Genomic DNA, 18,818 nt, shown 5'->3' with positions numbered 1-18,818 from the left:
ACTGCCCCGCTCCCCCTCCCTCTCTTTGCCTCTCTACCCCTCAATCCTCCTCCCTATCCCTGTTTTTTTCTTCCCCTATCTGTTCTCCTGCTCCCTGGCCCTCTTTTTCTCTATGTCTTGCTGCCTGTCCCCTTGTTTCTTGTTATATCCCCCTGTCCAGCTGGCTGTCCCTTTTTTCCCCTCTCTCTCTCCTGCTCCCCAGCCCTATTATTCATTCTGTCCTTGCCGCCCTCCAGCCCATCCCCGCAGGAGCTGACCGCTCCTCGCCGCCGTGGCGAGCGCTGCTCCGGTTACGGGTGCTCTGGGGGAGGGGGGAGCGTAGGGGCAATGAGCTCTGGAGCGGTTCAGCCACATGGCCTACGTGTGTTTAAAAAGGAATGGTCGCTCTTTTCTTTGTACCCGTGGCTGTCCCTGCAGCCCCTCGCACTCAGCCAGCGGCCAGCGGCAGCCGCAGTGTCCCGGGAGCAGGTTCCGGTTCGCGGGGGGGTGGGAGGTGATGGCCCCGCCTCGCTGATGGGCCGCGGCTGTGGCCCGGGGCCGGCCGAGCCCCAGAGGTGGCCGGGGACAGTGATGGTGGGGACGGAGTGAAGGGGGACGGAGTGAAGGGGGACAGCTCGGGGCTGTCACCGAGCGCTGCCTGGGCCCGCGGGAAGGGGCCGGGGCCGGGAGCCGCCGGCGCTGTGAGAGCTGCGGGCACAGCGGTACCTGCGGGCGGGCGGAGCGGGGCAGCGCCGGGACGGGGCCCAGAGCGGTGTCGCGGTGCCGGGGGGGGGACACGGCCTGGGCGGCGGGGGGGGCACCGGGAGCTCGGGGCCCAGCTGGAGGCCGCACAGCCCGCGGGCCCGGCCCAAAGGCCCGGCGGGGCGGCGCTGCCGCTCCGGGTGCGGGACCCGCAGGGGGCCGCGGCCGGGCGCGCACACGCGGGGGCAGTGAAGGGATCCAGGCAGAAGGTGCCGCTGGCAGCAGAGAGCCGCCAGCCGCCCCCTCGGGCGAGGAGGGACCCTCTGAGCAGTTCCCGGCAGAGCGGGTCACCGGCACCACCGCAGGGTCTGTGGATGTCACCGAAGGGGCGGTACAGCCTCCTGTGGTAAGACACCAGTGTATTCTCTGGCCTGGTTGACAGTCAAGCGACCAGAGCTACAGAGGAGGAAAGGGGTCAGAGAGAGAGACCAGAGGAAAAGGTATCAAAACTGTAAAATTCTCCTGGCACCCCTGAAAACAGGAGCTGCCGTCCTCCTCTTCATCCTGGTCTCCCCCTGCCCCCCACACCCCTTCTCCTCACTGCTGTAATTTTTTTTGCTTCCCTGCACCTCTCCTCTTCTCTCTGCTCTTGTGTCCTGCTCCTTCTCCCTCTCATTCTCCAAGTCCATCTCTTTCTCTGTCATTCTACCTGTCCCTTCTCTTTTATCCCTGTCCCACTGTCCTGCTCCCTGTCCCTCCTTTTTTTTCTTCCTTCCTCTTTGCTGTATATCATGTGCCTTTTTTTTCTTGCTCCATCTCTCTCTCTCTGGCTCCCTGTCCCTGTTTATTAACTCCTCCCTGCTGCTCACATCGTCCCAGACCCTTGCTGCCACCCTCACTGATGCCTAGGCACATGGCCGGGCCCTGCTCCACTTGCTGCCCGCCTGTGCCCAGCACCTTCTCCCCAGTGCTGCTCCCCAGCCCTTCGGCACCACCACCGGGGCAGCCTGTGAGCTGCACAGGGTCCCTCCCTGCTGTCCCAGTCCCGCTGGATGGTGGCTCTGCCCTCGCGCCTAGGGACTGGCTCCCCGGTTTTGTATCTGATATGAACTTGAGGGTGCCCTCTACCACCAGCTCCAGATTGGTGATAAAATTACCTTTGTGTTTGTATTGCAGATTGCTGTGTGAGCTAACAATAATGGGGTTGTCGACTTTCCATTCCTCCGGAATGGAAACTTCTCATTGTTATGACAATAGGAGGACCTGGCACTTCTGGCATGCCTGGATCTTGCCTTTTCAGGGTCTTGGCCTCTCTTCTGAGCAGCTTCCTACCCCTGATGGAGGGAAATCTACATACTCAGTCCAAGATCCCAGAAGAAGCCAAGGTAGGGCTAAGGCTTTGAGTCCATACATTTGCCAATGCCATTGGAAATGAAAATGCCTAACAAGTAATACACAGGAAGACTAAGTAAGAACGTTCCAGCTTTGATGGAACGGTTTTGCATTAGGTCACAGGTGACTTTTAAAAAATACCATTTTATGGTAAGTTCCTAAAAAATATTCAACATCCTGCTAATTAGGAAGAGTTCCCTTTCAGAGAGATACTTTTGAGTTTAACCTCAAAGACTCTGGGTTCACATCTCCACTCAGCTCAGTGGCAGTTGCGAAGAAAAATACATTGCCTGCCTGAAGGGTGAATGCTGGTCTCGTCACCACTGAAGCTATGGGGACCAGCCAGTGCAGTCATCTAGCAGCCCATCTGCTAGCCATGATATTCTAGTGGGGACAGACCAGAAATATTTCCTGTGGTAATATATGCAGGAAATACAGTGCTGAATGATGTATTATTTGTCATGAGCCAGACATTCGATTAGCATTCATTGTTTTTGGCTTGTGCTTGGTGCTCCTCAAGCTATAGATGGCCTTTGTCCAAAGTCTGTTAAAGTCAGTGTGAAGGTTTTCACTGAAGTCTATGGATTTGCTGTTGGTGCCTCAATGGGGAGCTTTTCTTTAAAAGCATGTTTTCCTAGATTCTTAAATCAAATAGGATGGTGCCCATGGCACTAGCCTGAAACCTGAATTTTTAAATCAGCTAAAAACTATGTGATGTTTAACTTAAAAAGCCGGGCAAAATTATTAGTTCTCTAATTGCTTTGTTAACATTAGAAGTTTGGTCTAAAGCTCATCGACAATAGCATGACTTTATGGTAAATAATAAGTTTCTGACTGGGAGTTAGAAATACCTAAGTGTAACTAAAATGGAAGTTAAAAACAAAAGAAAGGCCGGAAGGGTTTAGACTCTCATGTTTTACAATTTATAACAGCTGGGGGGGGGGGGGAGGTGTGGTTAAAAAAATCTGCTTAGCTAGTGAGGCTTGTATCAGGAATAGAAATTCAGTCAAAACAAAGTTCTGAAAAAATATTCCTTCTTGTCATTTGCTTTTTCTACTTTGGTAAGGAAAATGTTATGTGAAATCCAAGCATAAGAAACAAAAAGGATGCCAGGGAGGTAGGATCTTACTGCAAGCTTATACCAGGTTCTATAACTAACTTATGAAACTGGTTTCTAAATCTGCTGTGAACGTGAAGGCAGGCAGCAGAGGTAGCGTGTCGTTTGTCAGCCTCACCGTGGTCAATGGGAGTTGCAGCCGGATAAGACCACAGTAGACTGGAAACTAACTCACCCCTTTTCAGACTTTTATTGATATGCCTTTCCTTTCCCAAAACAGGTTGAGATGTAATTGCTGCAACAACAGTCATTCTTTGCATCCCTTGCCACATTCAGCTCCAGCTGTGCCTTGGCCTTCCTGAGCCCATCCCTACCCGGCAGGGCAGTGTCCCTGTCCTCTTGCCAGGATACTTGTCCCTGCTTCCACTGCCTGGGCATTTCCATCTTGCCCTTTCGTTTGACCCAGCAGGTCTCTGGCCACCAGGTCCTATAATACCGTATCTGCTCTGGTAGGGCTGTCTATTACCTGGCCTAAGAAGTTATCCTCAGTGCTCTCCAGGAGTCTCCTGGACTGCCTACAGCTCACTGTGCTACTTTTGGGGTTGAAGTCCCCCAGCAGGATGGGAGACTGAGCACGATGGTTCCCATAGCTGGAGTGAGAAAGCTTCGTAAATAGGCTCACCTTGATGGGGTGGCCTGTAGTAAACACCCGCCACAAGGTTCTAGGTTGGTAACTATGGTTTCAGGTAGGTTATCCTTCTTCGAGTTTTGATTGCATGGCTGCTGAACGTGCTTGATGATTTTTCTTTTCCAATACTAAATATGCTGTTGCATTTATTACAAACGAAGCTCTCCTTGCACCTTTCTCAGCAACGTTGTCCTCCTGGCTATGAAGCACGAATTGAATTCTGTGTGCAGGCACACCCTCCAGTGGTTGTTTTACTACAGCACAGGGTTTGCGCTTTTTTATAAAGGACAGTTTATGTTTCTGTCCACATTCCTGTTATCGCCAGTAAGTTTCCAGCCATTACTGTGTCTTGTTTTCTCAGTCTTACTCTGTCCAGTGACCAGGATGTAACCATGCCAGGAGTATTCAGGTCCTTCAGGGGCTGTGGTGAGTGGCCTGGCAGACATATGGCTCCATAAAGAAACAAACTCTTTTTTTTGTGTGAGCCGGGGTAGAAACGAGCAGTACACAGCACCCAACCTCAGTGCAGTGCTCCAGCCGATGAAACCTCTCTTAGACTGCAATGACTGACAGAAAAAGATTTAACGTCCCTTTCACAAGAACCTTTAAACTTTTCTTTAGAATAAAAGCTTATCTACTAATTGATTTGACCCCTGATCCACCTGTTCAATAAAGGAATTCATCTTTTAGCCATCTGGCTGAGCAATGGTAGCTCTCACTGAGCGTGTGAATGAGATTCTTTTTTTGTTCCTGGGCAACACACTGTTACACTGATCGCAAAACCCCTACAGTACCGTTCATAAAGGGATTTGTAGTCATAAATCAGAGTCTTTATTTGATATTTAAGGGCATTTCAAGGAAGATAGTAATTAAAAAGGAAAACCAGCTGTGCTTGATCATCCATTTAAAGACTCTCAGAAAGGATTGATAATTTTCCTGGCATTATAATAGCTTGATTTCTGCTGGCTTTACATCTCTTTACATTATTTTTGCATCAATGACTTTTGAGGTATTGTTTCTAGGGTAATTTTTTTATAAGATTTCGTAGTCTCATACTTGGTGACAAGTGTCTGCAAGTCTAAATGGGGTTGCAGTTCCCAAGAGGATGCTTGTTAGAAAAGAGTTTATGTGGTGCTATCTCAACTAGAGCATTCACTTCATCTGAATCTTGCAGGAACCTCTGGAGCCTGACGTGCACAAGCCTCACTCTTACCAGTTCATGAGAGTGATGTGTGACAGAATTAACCCCTTGATGGTGGAGCTTCTCAAAAGAAGAGAGGATTTATGCTGTCTGGCGGCAGATCAATGGCGGCAGTAAAGTGGGAAGAGCAGACCTTGGACACCATGCAAGGGCAGTGTCTTGCAACACTGGGTTGTGGCAGTTGGATAAAAAGAGGGAGTGGGTGTGTATGCATGTGTGTGAAGGTGTGTAGGCTCATAGAATATAATCAAAATGAAAAATGTGGCCTGAAAAAAAAGAACCCGAAGTGGTTGCATGGGTTTTTTGTTTGTTTGTTTGGGTTTTTTTGTTTTCCATTGTCCTGTAGAGAAGTTGAGCCTTGTAGAGGAAGTATACAGCTATTTCATGCAGAGATAAATAGTGATGTTCACCTTATCTTACCCAAGTCAGAATTAGAGACTAACACAGCTGCAGATCTATTTGTTTGCAGCTGGAGAAGAAACAGCCTGCAATATCAAAGTTTTGAAAAGTCGGAAGAAATCAGTAGAGACTCAGAGGGTGGGACTGATAGTTTTATACAGCTTTTCAGATTGTAGTTCATCTCATTTGATCTTTGGTAAAGCTAGAAGTTCTCAAGGCCCCAGCTACTGTCCTTCAGTACTCAGAGCTCTCCAACCACTCCGAAATGTTTTTGTCCTCTTATTTAGAGTTGGTCCCCATTCTTTGCTCTGTATTGCATCCACTGGGATAATGAAGCAAGCCCTTCCCTGACAATTCTGCAAATGACTCCTGAAAAATCTTGCCCGTTAGAAGCCAATCCTAGCAGTTAACCATGTTTGGGAACCTACTGTGTGAAGTGATAGAGAAACACAGAGCAGGTCTGGCCCTACAAGTTGTGATAGTTTCTTTGGTTTAACATTAGCACATCCCTTTCCTGTGAGACAGGTACTGTCTGCCCCAAAGCAACCAGCAGTAGCGACTCTCCTTGTGGATTTCTCTAAAGGAAAGTGCAGTGTTTCATGAACTGTTACTTTCACTAAGGCACTGGGGGTGATTCTCCATTCTCTTTGCAAGACCTTGGAGAAGGTATGTTGCATTGCTGTGTGTCTCAGTTTCCCAAGGAAACAATCCATTTAATATTTAATTACTTGAGGCAGGCTCTGATCTACCAGCTGAAAGCTGGCAGGAATACAGCACAGCAGGGAAATATCAGTTTGTTATGAAGCTGCCCCTTAAGTGTTTCGTGTTGGCCACTGTTGGAGATAGGATGCTAAGACAGGTGCATATTTGCTCTGATCTGTTCTGTTTCTGTGCTCATTTAATGTACCTCACCTAGCAAGTATGATCTTGATGAAGATTTCTCTGTACTTGTGCCATTGTCAATTTCTTCAAATAAGGCAGAGAGGTGCTTCAAAAGCATATAGAAAAGCTTACTTCCTCACCTCTTGCGTTAAATAGCAAGTAAAAGTGCTTGTTAACACAGCTGTAAGTCCAGCAACCAGAACAGTAAGAGCTCATGCTAATGGCAGAGATGGCCTTTACTGCATGGCATAAACTCACAGTGCTGTGTAAGAAAGTACAATTGCTAATGAAAGAGCAGTGACTTTCCAGAGCCTAATGTCACTTCTATTTTTTTTAATGACTTTCCATTATCTCAACTGCTGCCAGAGTTGATGTAAGAAGAGCAAATTTCCCATAAATAAACATGATTGTCCAGGAATTTGGAGGCAACTGGACATGCAAAAAATGCCTCCTACCTCTTCCATACTTGTGCCTTTTCTGTGCTTTGGGAATGAAAGGATTCATACTCCATGTTCTCCAAGCCCAAAGCAGGTGGAAGGCTGTGGGGACTGAGCCCAGAGCCCTCAAATTCCATTTTTGTACACTTACTGTATGTATTTACAGCGGAATTCCCCTCAGAAAAGTGTGTGAGTTAAATATGCAGTAGAGACAACGGTGCTTTAATGGAGAAGAAAAGTTAATGTCTGCTGGAAGGAACGGTGTGTGGGAGGAGGGGAGTCGATGTGGTTCTTGTGTGCAGCTCAGAGCTTCAGTGAACACCTCCTCCGTCTCCTGCGGTGTGGGTGCCGGTACCCCTGAGTCCATGGGCTGTAGGGATTGCTTCTCTTGTGACAGAGGAGTGAAGACAGCAAGTTCTGTGTCTGAGACTTGCTCCCTGTGCTCCTCCTCCACCCCCCTTTGGCACACAGGTCATCCCTCCACGTTGGCCAAAGCAATATAGAACAATTCACCTGGATGCCAAGTGATAGCTTAACAATTCCAGAGGTCTTGTTGCCATTTCGGTATACCATCTAGATTCTCACTGCAGCCTGCCATCCCACAAAATCCCATGCTGTTAGGAATTGTGAAGAGAGTTCCAGTGACACCTCCGCAGGGTAATGCAGTGGCACATTGCCATGTCCCAGAAGACAGGTGCAGGGAGCAATGGTGGGGAAAATGGGAGTGTGGGGAGAGAGTTGTACGCAGCAACGAAGAACAACTTTGAATCTTGCTGTCTTGCACGATGCCTGGCCAATTTCCCAGTGACCCTCCCTAGGGTTGCCTCAGAGATTTAGTCCTTGTCCTTCTAAAACTACTTTTTTTTTCCTTCATTGAACTGTCGTCTGTGGCATGTGTGCTTTGGAAGACCCGAGTTTTACCCATAGAAAATCAAGTTTAAAACGTGTTCACTTTGACCAAATAAAATGAAGGCTTTCTTCTGCAGTGCAATAATAGTACGCCATGTCCTGTTAACTCACTTTAGGTGGTGGTTATTATTCTAGAGTTTAACCAAAAAAAAAAACCAAACCAAAAAAAGGAAAAAAAAAAAAAAGAGAAATAAAGAAAAAGCTTACTAGTTGTTGCTAAGTTACTGAAGAATAGTTGGACAAACACAGGCTAAAGATGGCAGAAAAAATTCCTTGTTAAGGTAAAGAGGTGGGAAAAAAACCACAAATGAAACCAACCATGTCATCCTCTTACCTACCCTGTACATAGAGAGAGATTCCAAGCCTTTGGTTTCCTGTCTGAGAGACTTGTGATCAAGGCTTTTTTCCCCATAGCTCACTTACTGCAATTTAGAGGTGCTGTGTCAGTGTGAGTAACGAGGTTACAAAGATCGCTCCTTCACACAGAAATGCCCTTGTCCTACACACCGTGATTGTCTTTCCGTGTGTCAGCTTGTGCTTTCTGTCCGAGTGCTTTTGGCATAGAGCGGTAACTCCCAGCTGCTGTTCCGATGATGGATTTAACTGATGGCTTTCTCCATTTCTTCATTGCAAAGGGGCCCCAGGCTTGGTCCCCAGCGTTTCAGATAGTAACATCAGGTTATAAATGGAGAATGTCCCTAGGTTCTTGGGTTGAAAGAGAGGCCTGGTGTCTCGGCCTGATTTAGGACCAGCCTTCAGGATTTCTGGATTCTGACTTGTGCTTGGCCACTGACGCAGCGTGCAGTGTGCAGGTAACTCATGAGGGCTGCAGTTACAGCTCTGGTTAAAGTCAGCATGGTCAGCATCCCTCAGTCAGGCTCTGCAGGCTCTGGAGGCATGTTCTGCTCTGTCTCGTGACTGGACAGCAGGTGTGTGTGCTGTGTTTCTGCTTCTGAGTGGATGTGGGAGAGAGGCAAGTCAGCATCGGCCCGTCAGCTCTGCGCAGGCCCGGGGAAGCAGCAAGGCCTCGATGAGTCAGCATCGGCCTGTCAGCTCTGCGCAGGCCCGGGGAAGCAGCAAGGCCTCGATGAGAAACAGGCCTTGGGAGAAAGATCAGAAACTGCCAGGCTGTGCTGAGGTGGCAGGGAAAAACAAGGGACAGCTGCAAGGCTGAGCTGTGGAAAAGTAGCAAGATGTCTGAGACAGGGCGTATGGACAGTGAAACTAGTAAGATTGGTGCAAGAAACAATGTGTCTGTTCAACAGTTCCCCACTTGCTACAGGAATCTAAAGCAAGCTCTTCTGCAAAGCAAGCGTTCCTGTTACCAGTTTGGAAGAAATCAGTGTACCATACAATTAAATGTTTACCTTCAGGTACTGGAAAGCAAAGAGCAAACACAACTTCTGAGGCCTCCTATAATATTTTGGTGACAGCTATGTGCACAGGTCAAAGTTCCCTTCTCAGATTTAAATTTACAGTGGAAGAATGAGATCACTATAAAGAATTGAGATCAGGTAGAGACGGATGGCACATTTCAATGCTTAAATACTTTACTGGACTGGGACTCTGTGTTTCTGAACTCTCTAGCCAATAGTCCTTCTTTCTGCAGTCTCGGCTCTGGTACCCTCCAGACACTCTGACAGGAAAATTTGATGTTAAATTCTAGTATTTGAAACTATTTTCTCCAAATTAGCTCTCACTTCCATCCTCCCTCTGGTATCCTGCAGGGAGCATGCCCGGAGAGAAACTCACCTGACCGGCATTTCAAACACATTCCAAGGTGAGCAGAGTCTACCTGAAGCATAATTAGTTTTTAGAGGTACCTATGGTAAGAGAATCCCATTTTAAAGTGATAATTGTGGTGTAGTTGAGAGGAAAACAGACAAATTGAAACCTGTCATGCAGATATTGGGAAGTTAGGTGAGAAGAGTCAGGTGCCCTTGTTACTGAAATGGAAGGTAGAAAGATACCTGGAAATGTGAGAAATAAAATTCAGGATGTTTTTATTTAGTTGTTTTGTTGGAGCCAGATTTTAAAATAAGCAGCCCTGGGTGCAGGAGCCAACTGGGAGCTGCCATTGGAGGGCCTTGGAGCTGCCCCATCCTGGAGGACTTGCTCTCCACCTCCTCCTCCCCCTCACAGAATGGTGGTGCTCTGTGTGCTCCACAAAATGGCTCTGGAGCTCATAGCCCTGCCGTGGGGATCTGCTGCGCACTCTCTCCCTTGGCAGGGTTCGCTCCCGAGCAGCCCTGGGTGTGGGAGCTGGTGTGGAGGAGCCGCTGTTCTCTGGAGAGTCCTCTGTGCCCACCGCCACGTCCTGCAAAGAGAGCTGTGAAAAGGTCCTGCCCTTTCCTCCTGAAAGGACCACAACCATGAGGAACCCCCAGAAGCTGTGGGAGGGGACAGCTAAGGGCCTCCCAAAGGCTCTCCGGGAGGGCTGCAAAGGCACAAGGGCCAAAAGTGGAGAAATGGGATGGGTCTAGGCGGGATGCTTTGAGAGGGAGCAGTGGTGCAACTGTGAGGAAAGCTGGAGTGTGGCAGGGAAAAGAGAGCAATGTCAAGATCCCGGAAAGAAATCCCCCGTCCATCTGGTACCCTGACCCACCTCCCCAGTTACCTCTGTCTGACGAGGCAGACCCTGTGGTTCCACAGAACCCTCCTGTTTGCTGCCAGCCACCCCCTGACTGAAGAAGGAAGAGGCAGATGATAGTGCTGGTGAGGAAGAAGCCCCTTCTTCAACTTGCAATTCAGAGCACCTGGAGAAAAAAAGAGTGATCTCTGTTTAGGGCTGTTCTTGCAGCCTCCTTTGGGGTTCAGTCATTTTCTTGAAGCAGTTTCTACAACAGAGAGAAGACCTAACCAAGACTACAAATGGGATGTTCGATCGTGGTCTTCCCACCAGGTCCCCTGTGACCTCGATTTCATAGAATCATAGACTCATGAATTAGTTTGGGTTGGACGGGACGTTAAAGACCATCTAGTTCCAACCCCCGTGCCACGGGCAGGGTCGCCTTCCACTAGCCCAGGTTGCTCAAAGCCCCGTCCAACCTGGCCTTGAACCCTTCCAGGGAGGGGGCAGACACAGCTTCTCGGGGCAACCTGTGCCAGGGCCTCACCACCCTCACAGGGAAGAATTTCTTCCTAGTATCTAATGTAAATCTGCCTCTTTCAGTTTAAAACTGTCACCCCTCGTCCTGTCACTACACCCCCTGATAAGGAGTCCCTCCCCATCTTTCCTGTAGGCCCCCCTAAAATGCTCTTCTCTCTCTTAGCCAGCTTCAGAGAGCAGACAAGTAGCAGTTTACACCAAGGCAGCAGCCTAAAGCCCAGCGAGGAAAGATAAGGACCGACATGGGGTAGTTCAGATTTGACAGCACTGAAGGACACAGGTAGTAATTGTCTCTGATGACAGAAAGAGAAACATAGAAATAGAAACAGAAAGAGGATGAGAAGAAAAAAAGCAAAGCCAGGAAAAGGAAATGTACTCTGATCACATTTTAATATTTGTTTTTACCTGACATAAAACAGCAAATAGGCTTGCTGACTGAGGACTGTGTCGAAGTCACAAGGATCCACAGACTCATCGTTCATCTCGTACCACAGTCCATTGCTGGCCTGTAAAAAAAGGCATCGATACCCGGAGATGAACTGCGTGGTTCCTCAGCAAAAACACAGGCAGAAAACTACAGAACCAAGAGTACATCAAATCAAAACAAATCCAGTCCAGCTCCTAAGGAGACCTTCTCCCCCAAAACCTTGGCTGCCAGTAACACTGCCATGAACAACTGTCGTCCCCAGCACACGTATTTCCTTTGCGAGGAAGGATGTTGATCTTTACCTTCACGTAGCAGTAGAAGTGTCCTGTGTGACAGGTGTCACCACGATGTACCAGGACAGCATATAAAGAGTAGATGAGTGGTTCTCCAGCTGTCTGAGACGTGTACGGGCGAAGATCCAGGTACTGGGGATACTCCACAACCTACGGAGAGACCGAGAGGGCTCAGAAATGATCCTGAACTACTACATGAAATAGCCTTCCAAGATCAGGGGCCAGAGGTGCATAAATACAATTTTGGGGTTCATGAATACTTGGTTTTCCCTAAAGCAACATGTCATGGTTTGGGGAGCAGGAAACTGTTCTTGGCCAAAGCAGCTCTGTTGGAGCAGAGTACGTGCTGGTCTTCCCACAGGAACTCTCCCCTCCCCAGAAGAAAACGAAAAACTCAACACGAACAGCTTGTGAAAGAGCGCACTGCTTTGGGAGATCTGCTCCAGGAAGAGGAAGTTGCACTCCCAATTGCATACACACCTTGCTGATCTTCCTGCCGGTGAAATCTGCACACCTTTTCAGCCACACCGTGAGAATCCTGGGTACGTGATGGACCGTAATCTTCTTGGAGGCAGCAGGCGTCTTATCACACCTTGAAACCAAGCACAGAGCCAAGTGCTGAAATGCTCCCTGTCTTGCCCCAAGAAGGCCAGCTAACCTTCCATGGCTCACACATCCTCATGCTATTTTAAGGTTATTCAGTACCGTAATGTGGGGATTCGGAAGGAGTCCCTGCAAGAAAATGGACGTGTGAGCAATCCTGCATATGAGCAAGACTGGTAAAGCCTCAGTGTCGGCAAGGACATAACCCGGAAAGAATGAAGAAGAACACAGGAAGTTAAACAACTTCAGGGTGTGGGTTTGGGCGGAGAAGGAAGTTTGAACAATATCAATGTGGCAGTTTTCATCCAAACACAAGAGAGAGCTTAAGGAGCATGTGCAAAGCTAACTGTTCAATCAGAAAGAATTATACCATGTGATTGTATCATGTGATTCTCACCTGCATTATAAAAGGCTTGCATCACCACAATAAAATTGGCATTGCTTAATCACACTGATAGTCTGCACTGCCCATATCTCCCGCACCGTAAGGCCATATTAAAAAAAAGCTGCGTCTCATTATGGTGCATTAAACCTATGTGAAAAGACGACGTGTGATAGATGACATACAGCACCTTCACACACAACCTCGTACTAATGTGTTCTTAGTAATCATCTTACTTGCTACATTTAAAGCACTTTTCACGATCCAGCTGCTGAGGTTTCACAAAATTCTCCAGAGCTGCAGTGACAGATGATGCGGCCTGGAGGAGTGAGAAAGGAGAGCACTGAGCTGCGGGAGATACCCTCGCCCAAACACTGACTAGTTTACACAAACACCCAGCTAGGTGATGCTGAGGAGAGCCACTGTGAACCCGCAAGGAGTGTCCAGAATGAGGCAGAAAGAGGGTGTTATGCTCGACATTTCCCTCATTGCCCAGGGATTCACGGGGCTATCAAGAGCTGCATCTCTGTGCCACCGCTCAGTTGAAAACAACACAACCCGTCAGCCTAGGAGCCAGGCGGGTGTTGAGGAAGAGCAAAGGGAAGAAGGATGAGAGTACATCAAGGGTGCAGAGAGGAGAACGTGTGCTTGTTCAGCTTAAGGCCAGCACCTACAGGGAGACCACTGCCATGGCCTCCCCAGAAGCATACCATCCACTCCACCTCCCACCCACCACCAGGCTCTCCTGCGTTTGCGGGATACATTTTTAAGTCAAATCTGTTGATTCAGGAAAGCTACAGGGTCTTGGGACATCCCAAAGCACAGTTACAAACCCTCTTACTTTTATATCCAAAGGAATATCCAGGAAGGATCTGTAGGAATCGGAAACCGCGTTGCAGCTCAAGCACGTGACTGGAAGGCAAATCAAGATGTTCAGTAACAGGGGAAGTCAATTGACTGTGCCAGTTTACGTCCTCCATAGCTACTACGCCAGTCACACCATCAGCTGTTTATCACAGGCAGACAGAAGGACACAGACAATTCCAAGGAGAGCAATGGAAAAGTACCTCTGGATCTCAGGGAGCCCATAAATATTTGATGGACAATGGTAGTTGATCGAGAAGAGATGTCCAATCTGTATCTAAATGGTAAGGCAGAGAGTTAGCTCCTCCGAGTTTTTTGCTTTGTCTGAAAGCTCTTGGTGTGGGGTTTCCTTGATGGGAGTACATCAAGGTGATCAAAAAGCTTGAGAACATTGAAAAGTAATTTGCTTATGCTTACCTGCTTCTCCGACTCAGACAAGCCTTCTGCATGGTGTTGACAGTACGGTGTAAGCATTGGCGGGCGTCTCCCTCCATGCCAAGCTGGAAATCTTTTCCTATTCCTAAAAGAGAAGTTAGTAGTTCTCTCCTACAAGAATGGAAAAAACCCCTGTAAAAGCAACTGAAATGACTTACGTGTGAGAACACGCACGACAGCCCAAGGCTGGATGGCAGTGTCTGAGGATTGCAGGGCCTCGTTAACGTGCTCTTCCATACTGCACATCATGCAGAGGTCTTGCCGATGACCTGAAGAGGGAGGGAAGCAAGCTTCTCCGGTTAGCAAAATACCCATAGTGATGGGAAACCTAATGGAGATCTTGAAGTTATAAGAACAGTCTCCACTCCTCTTCTCCCAAGCTGCCAATGTCCCAACAAGCCCGGCACATTTTGGTGCGTAGAAAACATTCTTCAGAGGGATGCTAAACTGTCGTAAGATTTCTTTTGCAACAAGCAAGGAGAGTTTAATTTGCAGGAATGGGGACCCAAGTCTAGAAAGAGGTGCCTTTCTGAAGATGAACACGCCTAGATACAACAAGAGACTTCTAGGCTTGAGTGTTCAAACACCACCAACTCGGGGGGTTGACAAAGAAGGGCTGCCTTTCTCCGAAATCAAATTCCAGATTCTGGGAATCCCTGGGAAGTGTCCAGCAGATTTACAGGGAGATGTTCCTAAAAGCACTCACATGACTGGCTGTGCTCCCGAGAGAGCAGGTAGTTGGCCAGAGGGGGTGTGTATGTCAGGCACTGCAGGGCGGAGTTGAGGAAGCACGTATTGCCCAGGTTGTAGAGTCCTGCTCCAGCTCTCTGCCGCTGCTTCCATTCCATGGAAATCTTCTCCGGAGGATAGAGGATCCTTTGTGGCGGAGCCATTCCCTCAGCAATGACTGCAGGGGAATGACATTCGAAAAGAGATGAGACGATATTGTTGCACAAAAGCATATTTGAAAGTCGAGTTCCCTACAGGAGCACCCAGTACAACCAACTCTACATCCAACCCAGAAGCACTGGGAGAAGCCTCACGCTGACATTGAAATTTACTGGTCAAGAAACAGTTTTGGAAAATAGTCTGTTCCCCTGCTTACTTTGCCGAAAGCCCAAAAAACCCACGCTCTGATTTCTGTGCCTCAGGCTACCTTCCTTTCCCTCTAGAGTCTTGAAGTGGATTATCAGGTCAAGTCTTCCCTGATCTTGATTGTATCTTGGTAAAAACAAGCATCTAGCCCAGAAGGTAACCCTACTGATGTCCGATCTTTCTACGAGCAAGGGCATCTTTCCAAGTCTCGTACTAGTGGCAGAGGAGTGATAAAATGTGTTTTCCTCTGTGTAATTGAAAACACCTGGCTAAGTCTGACTGCTATCAGGAAAGGCCCCAGAATTCACTCTAGGTTGTCAGCACACCAACACTCAGGGCTGGAGCACCAGCCACGTCCATTGCCTTTGGGCATTCCCAAAATCCCGACCTGCTGGGGAAGCTGTTACTACTCACGGGAGTCGTTCCCCATTGCAGCCACCGCTCCTCTCAGGGACAGAAGGGAAACCTCCGGATGGCAAATGATGTTGGGGTGCTCTCCAGAGAGAGAAGATCAGTGCAAATGCCTGATTGCAAAACAATGATTGAAGCTCAACAAAATGTTCAAAGAAACCCCAAACACAACCCACAGAAGAGCATCTTCCCACAAAAGTCTTCCAGTGGTACTTGTGGCTGATGCAAGCTGCAGGCTGAGAGCCCTACTGTCCCTGCTACCCCCCTACTGACAGCAATTACAAAGGCCCTCTTGACACTTTTATCCCCTATCTACCTACTCTTTATGATCTGTCCTGAAAGCCAAATCATAATTACCTTGGAAAGAGGATGGAAGCTGAGGAGAAGTGGGAAGGAAACGATAAATAGTTGGAAAAAAGTAGTCACGCCGGTTCCAAAGGAAGGAGCTGAGTTACCCCGGAGGCCAACTCAGCCCAACTGGCTTTTGCTGGCCCACTTTTCAGAATCTCAAGTCCTGGCCAGGTGAGATCACAAGTGCCGGGTGGGTGTTGCATCACTGCCCCTTTGTGACACGGGCACGCGCCATGGCAACGCAGCTGCCACAGCCCCAGCAACGCCCGTAGCCAGCATCTGGCAGCCCCTGGGCTTCCCCGCGCACTGCTGGTGAAGGGCTGCTCCTCCGCGGACAGAGCTCCCACCTCTTCCCTGAGCTGCACCAGCCAGAGGAATGGGAACCTGCCCAGGGCTGTAAGCGTGCCTCCTCACAGCTTTGGCTGGCACATTCGGGTTGCTGAGAGTTTCTTTTCTACTCTTCGAGGTTCAGACTGTGTGCGTGAGACTCATGGAGCAAAGCACCTGGTCTCTTACAGGTTCATCTCCAAGGAATTTTACCTGCCTCCCAAGATACAGCCACAGGTTGACTCTGAACTAGCACTACCAAAGAAACACCTGCAGCATCTGCGCTGGGTTGACCTTGGCTGGCTGCCCGGCCCCCACCCAGCTGTGTTCTCACCCTCCAGCTCCGAAAACCGTTCCTGTGCAGATTTTAAGCATCTGCACATTTTCAGCTGCCTCCAGGAGCTTTCTATCAGCCCCAGCTTTGCCAGATTCCCCCTCGGGGTGGCTGGAGGCAGTTTTGTAGCTGACCCGCTTGGCTTAGGTAGGTTTAGGCTGTTAGGACATCTGGTATAACTCCTTGCTCCTGCTCAGCAGGCAGTTAGTATTGCTCCTGCCCCAACAAAACAGCTTCTTGTTATTCCTGCCCCACTTGAGCTGGCAGGTTTGGCCCCTGCCCCTCCTGGGTCATCTAGTTTTCCTCGGTCCTGCTTGGGGCGGTGAGTTGTACTCCTGCTGAGCTCAGGACAGTTACTTTTGCCCCTGCTCCACTCAGGGAAGAGTTCTCTTTCTATCCTCCACTTGGGGCATCCAGTCTGGCCACAGCCTTGCTTGGGTGGCTTTTTCTCATCATGTCCCTCTCAGGACAGCTGTTTTTTCCCCTCCCTTGCTTGGGGAAGCTAATTCTTTCCCTTCTCCACACAGGGTACCTGGATTTAGTCCTGCCCTGCTCAGGTGGCTCTTTATGCCCCTGCACAAATCAGGGTGGCTAGCTTTGCTCCTGCCCCGCTTGTGGTATTGAGTTTTGCCCCTGACTCTGCCCTGCTCGGCGTGGCCATTTTTGCCCCTGCCCCAGCAGGACCAGTGAGGCTCCAGCGCCATTTTCCTGGGACCAGCCAGCAGCCGAGTGCTGTATTTAATTGTCACACCGCAGCCTCACCTTTCAGGACAAAGTCAGCTTTGCTTCCAGGCCCCCTCTAGCACCGCTCCTCCAGCTGCCATCTGACATTCAGAGGTGCAAAGTTCCCTCCCTGTTGAGCTCATGGCAGGGTCAGGGCCCAGGAGCTGGCAGTGCCTGATGCCACCCGGGATGCAGAGGATCCTGGCAGCTGACTGTCAAGCAGGGTGTGCCGCTGCTGCCTGCTCCTCACGCACACACTTCAGCTACAGCTTTTGTGCTTATGCAGCGTGGCTTTCGCCACCTTCACAAAACACCACGGCAGGCGGGCTCGGTTGGGTGAATGAGGCTGAAGAATTCCTGTGCCCCAAGAGGCTCCTTTTACGGAAGGCATCTTGTCCGTGAGACCACCTGGACAGAGTTTTTTCTTATTTGACCTTTTAGTATTATTCCTCTGAAGATGCCTGGGGAAAAACAGAAAAAAAAAAATTAAAAAATAATATATATCTATTTCACTGCTGTTATTAGTAAAGGCATCAAGAAGCCTGACCAGGACCAGCTGCCAGGGCTTCCAGGCTCTAGGAAGCTCTGGCAGACCTGTGCAGACTATGTCTGCCCACATTAGGCATTATTGGCAGTGGAAACACCAAGTGGCAAAGCTATCTTCAGACTTGTTCCATTGCCCATCCCTGTGGTATCTAACAATGCTTTAACTGAGATAAAGAAAAAAAGAAGGGCTGTCTTTGTTTACTGCAAAAGCTGCTGCAGCGATCCAAAGCTTGATGCTTTGGGATCGTCTTTCTTCTTCAAGAAGATTTACTCTCTGGGTGGATTTCAAACACACATTATGTCACCTGAGGAGGATCTTCTTGGCCAAGAAGTTCTGTCACCTCTGTAGCTCTCTGCAAGTTCAGAGCACAGAAGGAGACCCAACTAGTCTGTGATGCTCCTGCCAGGCACCATGAACTGTTCACTGGCACCGCTGGAACCCAACGACTTTGCTAACCACAGGGATGACCGTGCAGCCGAGGAGAGGATCTGCCTTCCTGCTCCTTTGCAGCGCCCCAACATTTTGCTCCAGCCCCTCCAGGCCTCCGATGCCGTGGGGACCGAGCCCAGAGGAGTGAGCACAGCAGGGCGGCAGGAAGGGGCAGCTTTTTAGACCTCTTTCAACAGACTTCTTTTCTGCCTCTTTGGCCTGAGGATGTGTAGGAGCCTCGGGGCTGCCTGACTGTGTTATGTCTTCTCCCTCTTTGATGACCCTCTTTGCTGGCTGCAGCAGGGCTGCTGGCAAGGTGCACAGTGGAAAGACAGCAGTCATGCCTTGCCCAGCGATGGGGTAAGGACAGCAGATGCTGAACATATTCACCCAGGAAAACTCTTCCGCTCTCCTACTGCCTCCAGCCTGTCCCCTGCTGTTCCTCCCCATCCACTCCAGGTCCCCTGTGGCCTCCAGCCCAAGCAGGTACAGCTACGGCAAGCCAAGATGTGACCCAATCTGCAGAGGGTCCAGGTGATTAGGAACCATAAGCTAAGCTGTGCTGTAAAATTCAGTGCTACACTAATAAAATGTGCTACACTGATGCTGCTTGTAGAGATCTTGTGCTATGCTGATCATAACATTATGTTAAAAAAATACAGCTTTAATTGTAACTACGACTTAGTGCCGTCATCATTCTGCCCAGGATCCCCAGAAGTCTGTCTGTCCCCATAGTGCCAGGTGACAGCCCTGACCAAAAGGAGACAGAGGGAGACGCAGAATGACTGTCCAGAAATGGCATTTGGCTCAGGGGGTGTGCAGGGCAACAGAGACCCAGATCA

The 18,818-nt window shown here is 49.2% G+C and overlaps 1 protein-coding gene and 1 long non-coding RNA gene across 2 annotated transcripts; one reads left to right on the top strand and one right to left on the bottom strand.

The window, feature by feature from the left end:
- The first annotated feature begins 1,246 nt into the window (after positions 1-1,246).
- LOC141930318 (uncharacterized) lies at positions 1,247-12,523 on the top strand. The gene is made up of 3 exons (XR_012625269.1): positions 1,247-2,066; positions 9,374-9,426; positions 11,175-12,523. It is a non-coding gene; the product is annotated as an uncharacterized LOC141930318 (long non-coding RNA).
- Positions 12,524-13,546: 1,023 nt separating this feature from the next.
- LOC141930411 (ubiquitin carboxyl-terminal hydrolase 17-like protein 23) lies at positions 13,547-15,337 on the bottom strand. The gene is made up of 4 exons (XM_074841186.1): positions 15,269-15,337; positions 14,466-14,666; positions 13,918-14,028; positions 13,547-13,844 (listed from the first exon to the last, which is right to left on the bottom strand). Exons 1-4 carry the CDS (start codon positions 15,282-15,284, stop codon positions 13,738-13,740), a joined length of 435 nt encoding a protein of 144 aa, XP_074697287.1. The 5' UTR covers positions 15,285-15,337; the 3' UTR covers positions 13,547-13,737.
- Positions 15,338-18,818: the final 3,481 nt, after the last annotated feature.

Source organism: Strix aluco, chromosome 15 (assembly GCF_031877795.1).
Source record: "Strix aluco isolate bStrAlu1 chromosome 15, bStrAlu1.hap1, whole genome shotgun sequence".
Taxonomy (NCBI): Eukaryota; Metazoa; Chordata; class Aves; order Strigiformes; family Strigidae; genus Strix; species Strix aluco.
Note: the sequence above shows the minus strand (reverse complement) of the source record. Positions and strands in the feature narration are given on the sequence as shown.

Excerpts from the sequence above, each read along its gene's own strand:
- LOC141930411 (XM_074841186.1), bottom strand. Across the intron at positions 14,029-14,465 it reads TCGGGAGCACAGCCAGTCAT|GTCATCGGCAAGACCTCTGC; the intron begins GTGAGTGCTTTT and ends CTCCCTCTTCAG. Across the intron at positions 13,845-13,917 it reads TGTCGTGCGTGTTCTCACAC|GAATAGGAAAAGATTTCCAG; the intron begins GTAAGTCATTTC and ends CTTCTCTTTTAG.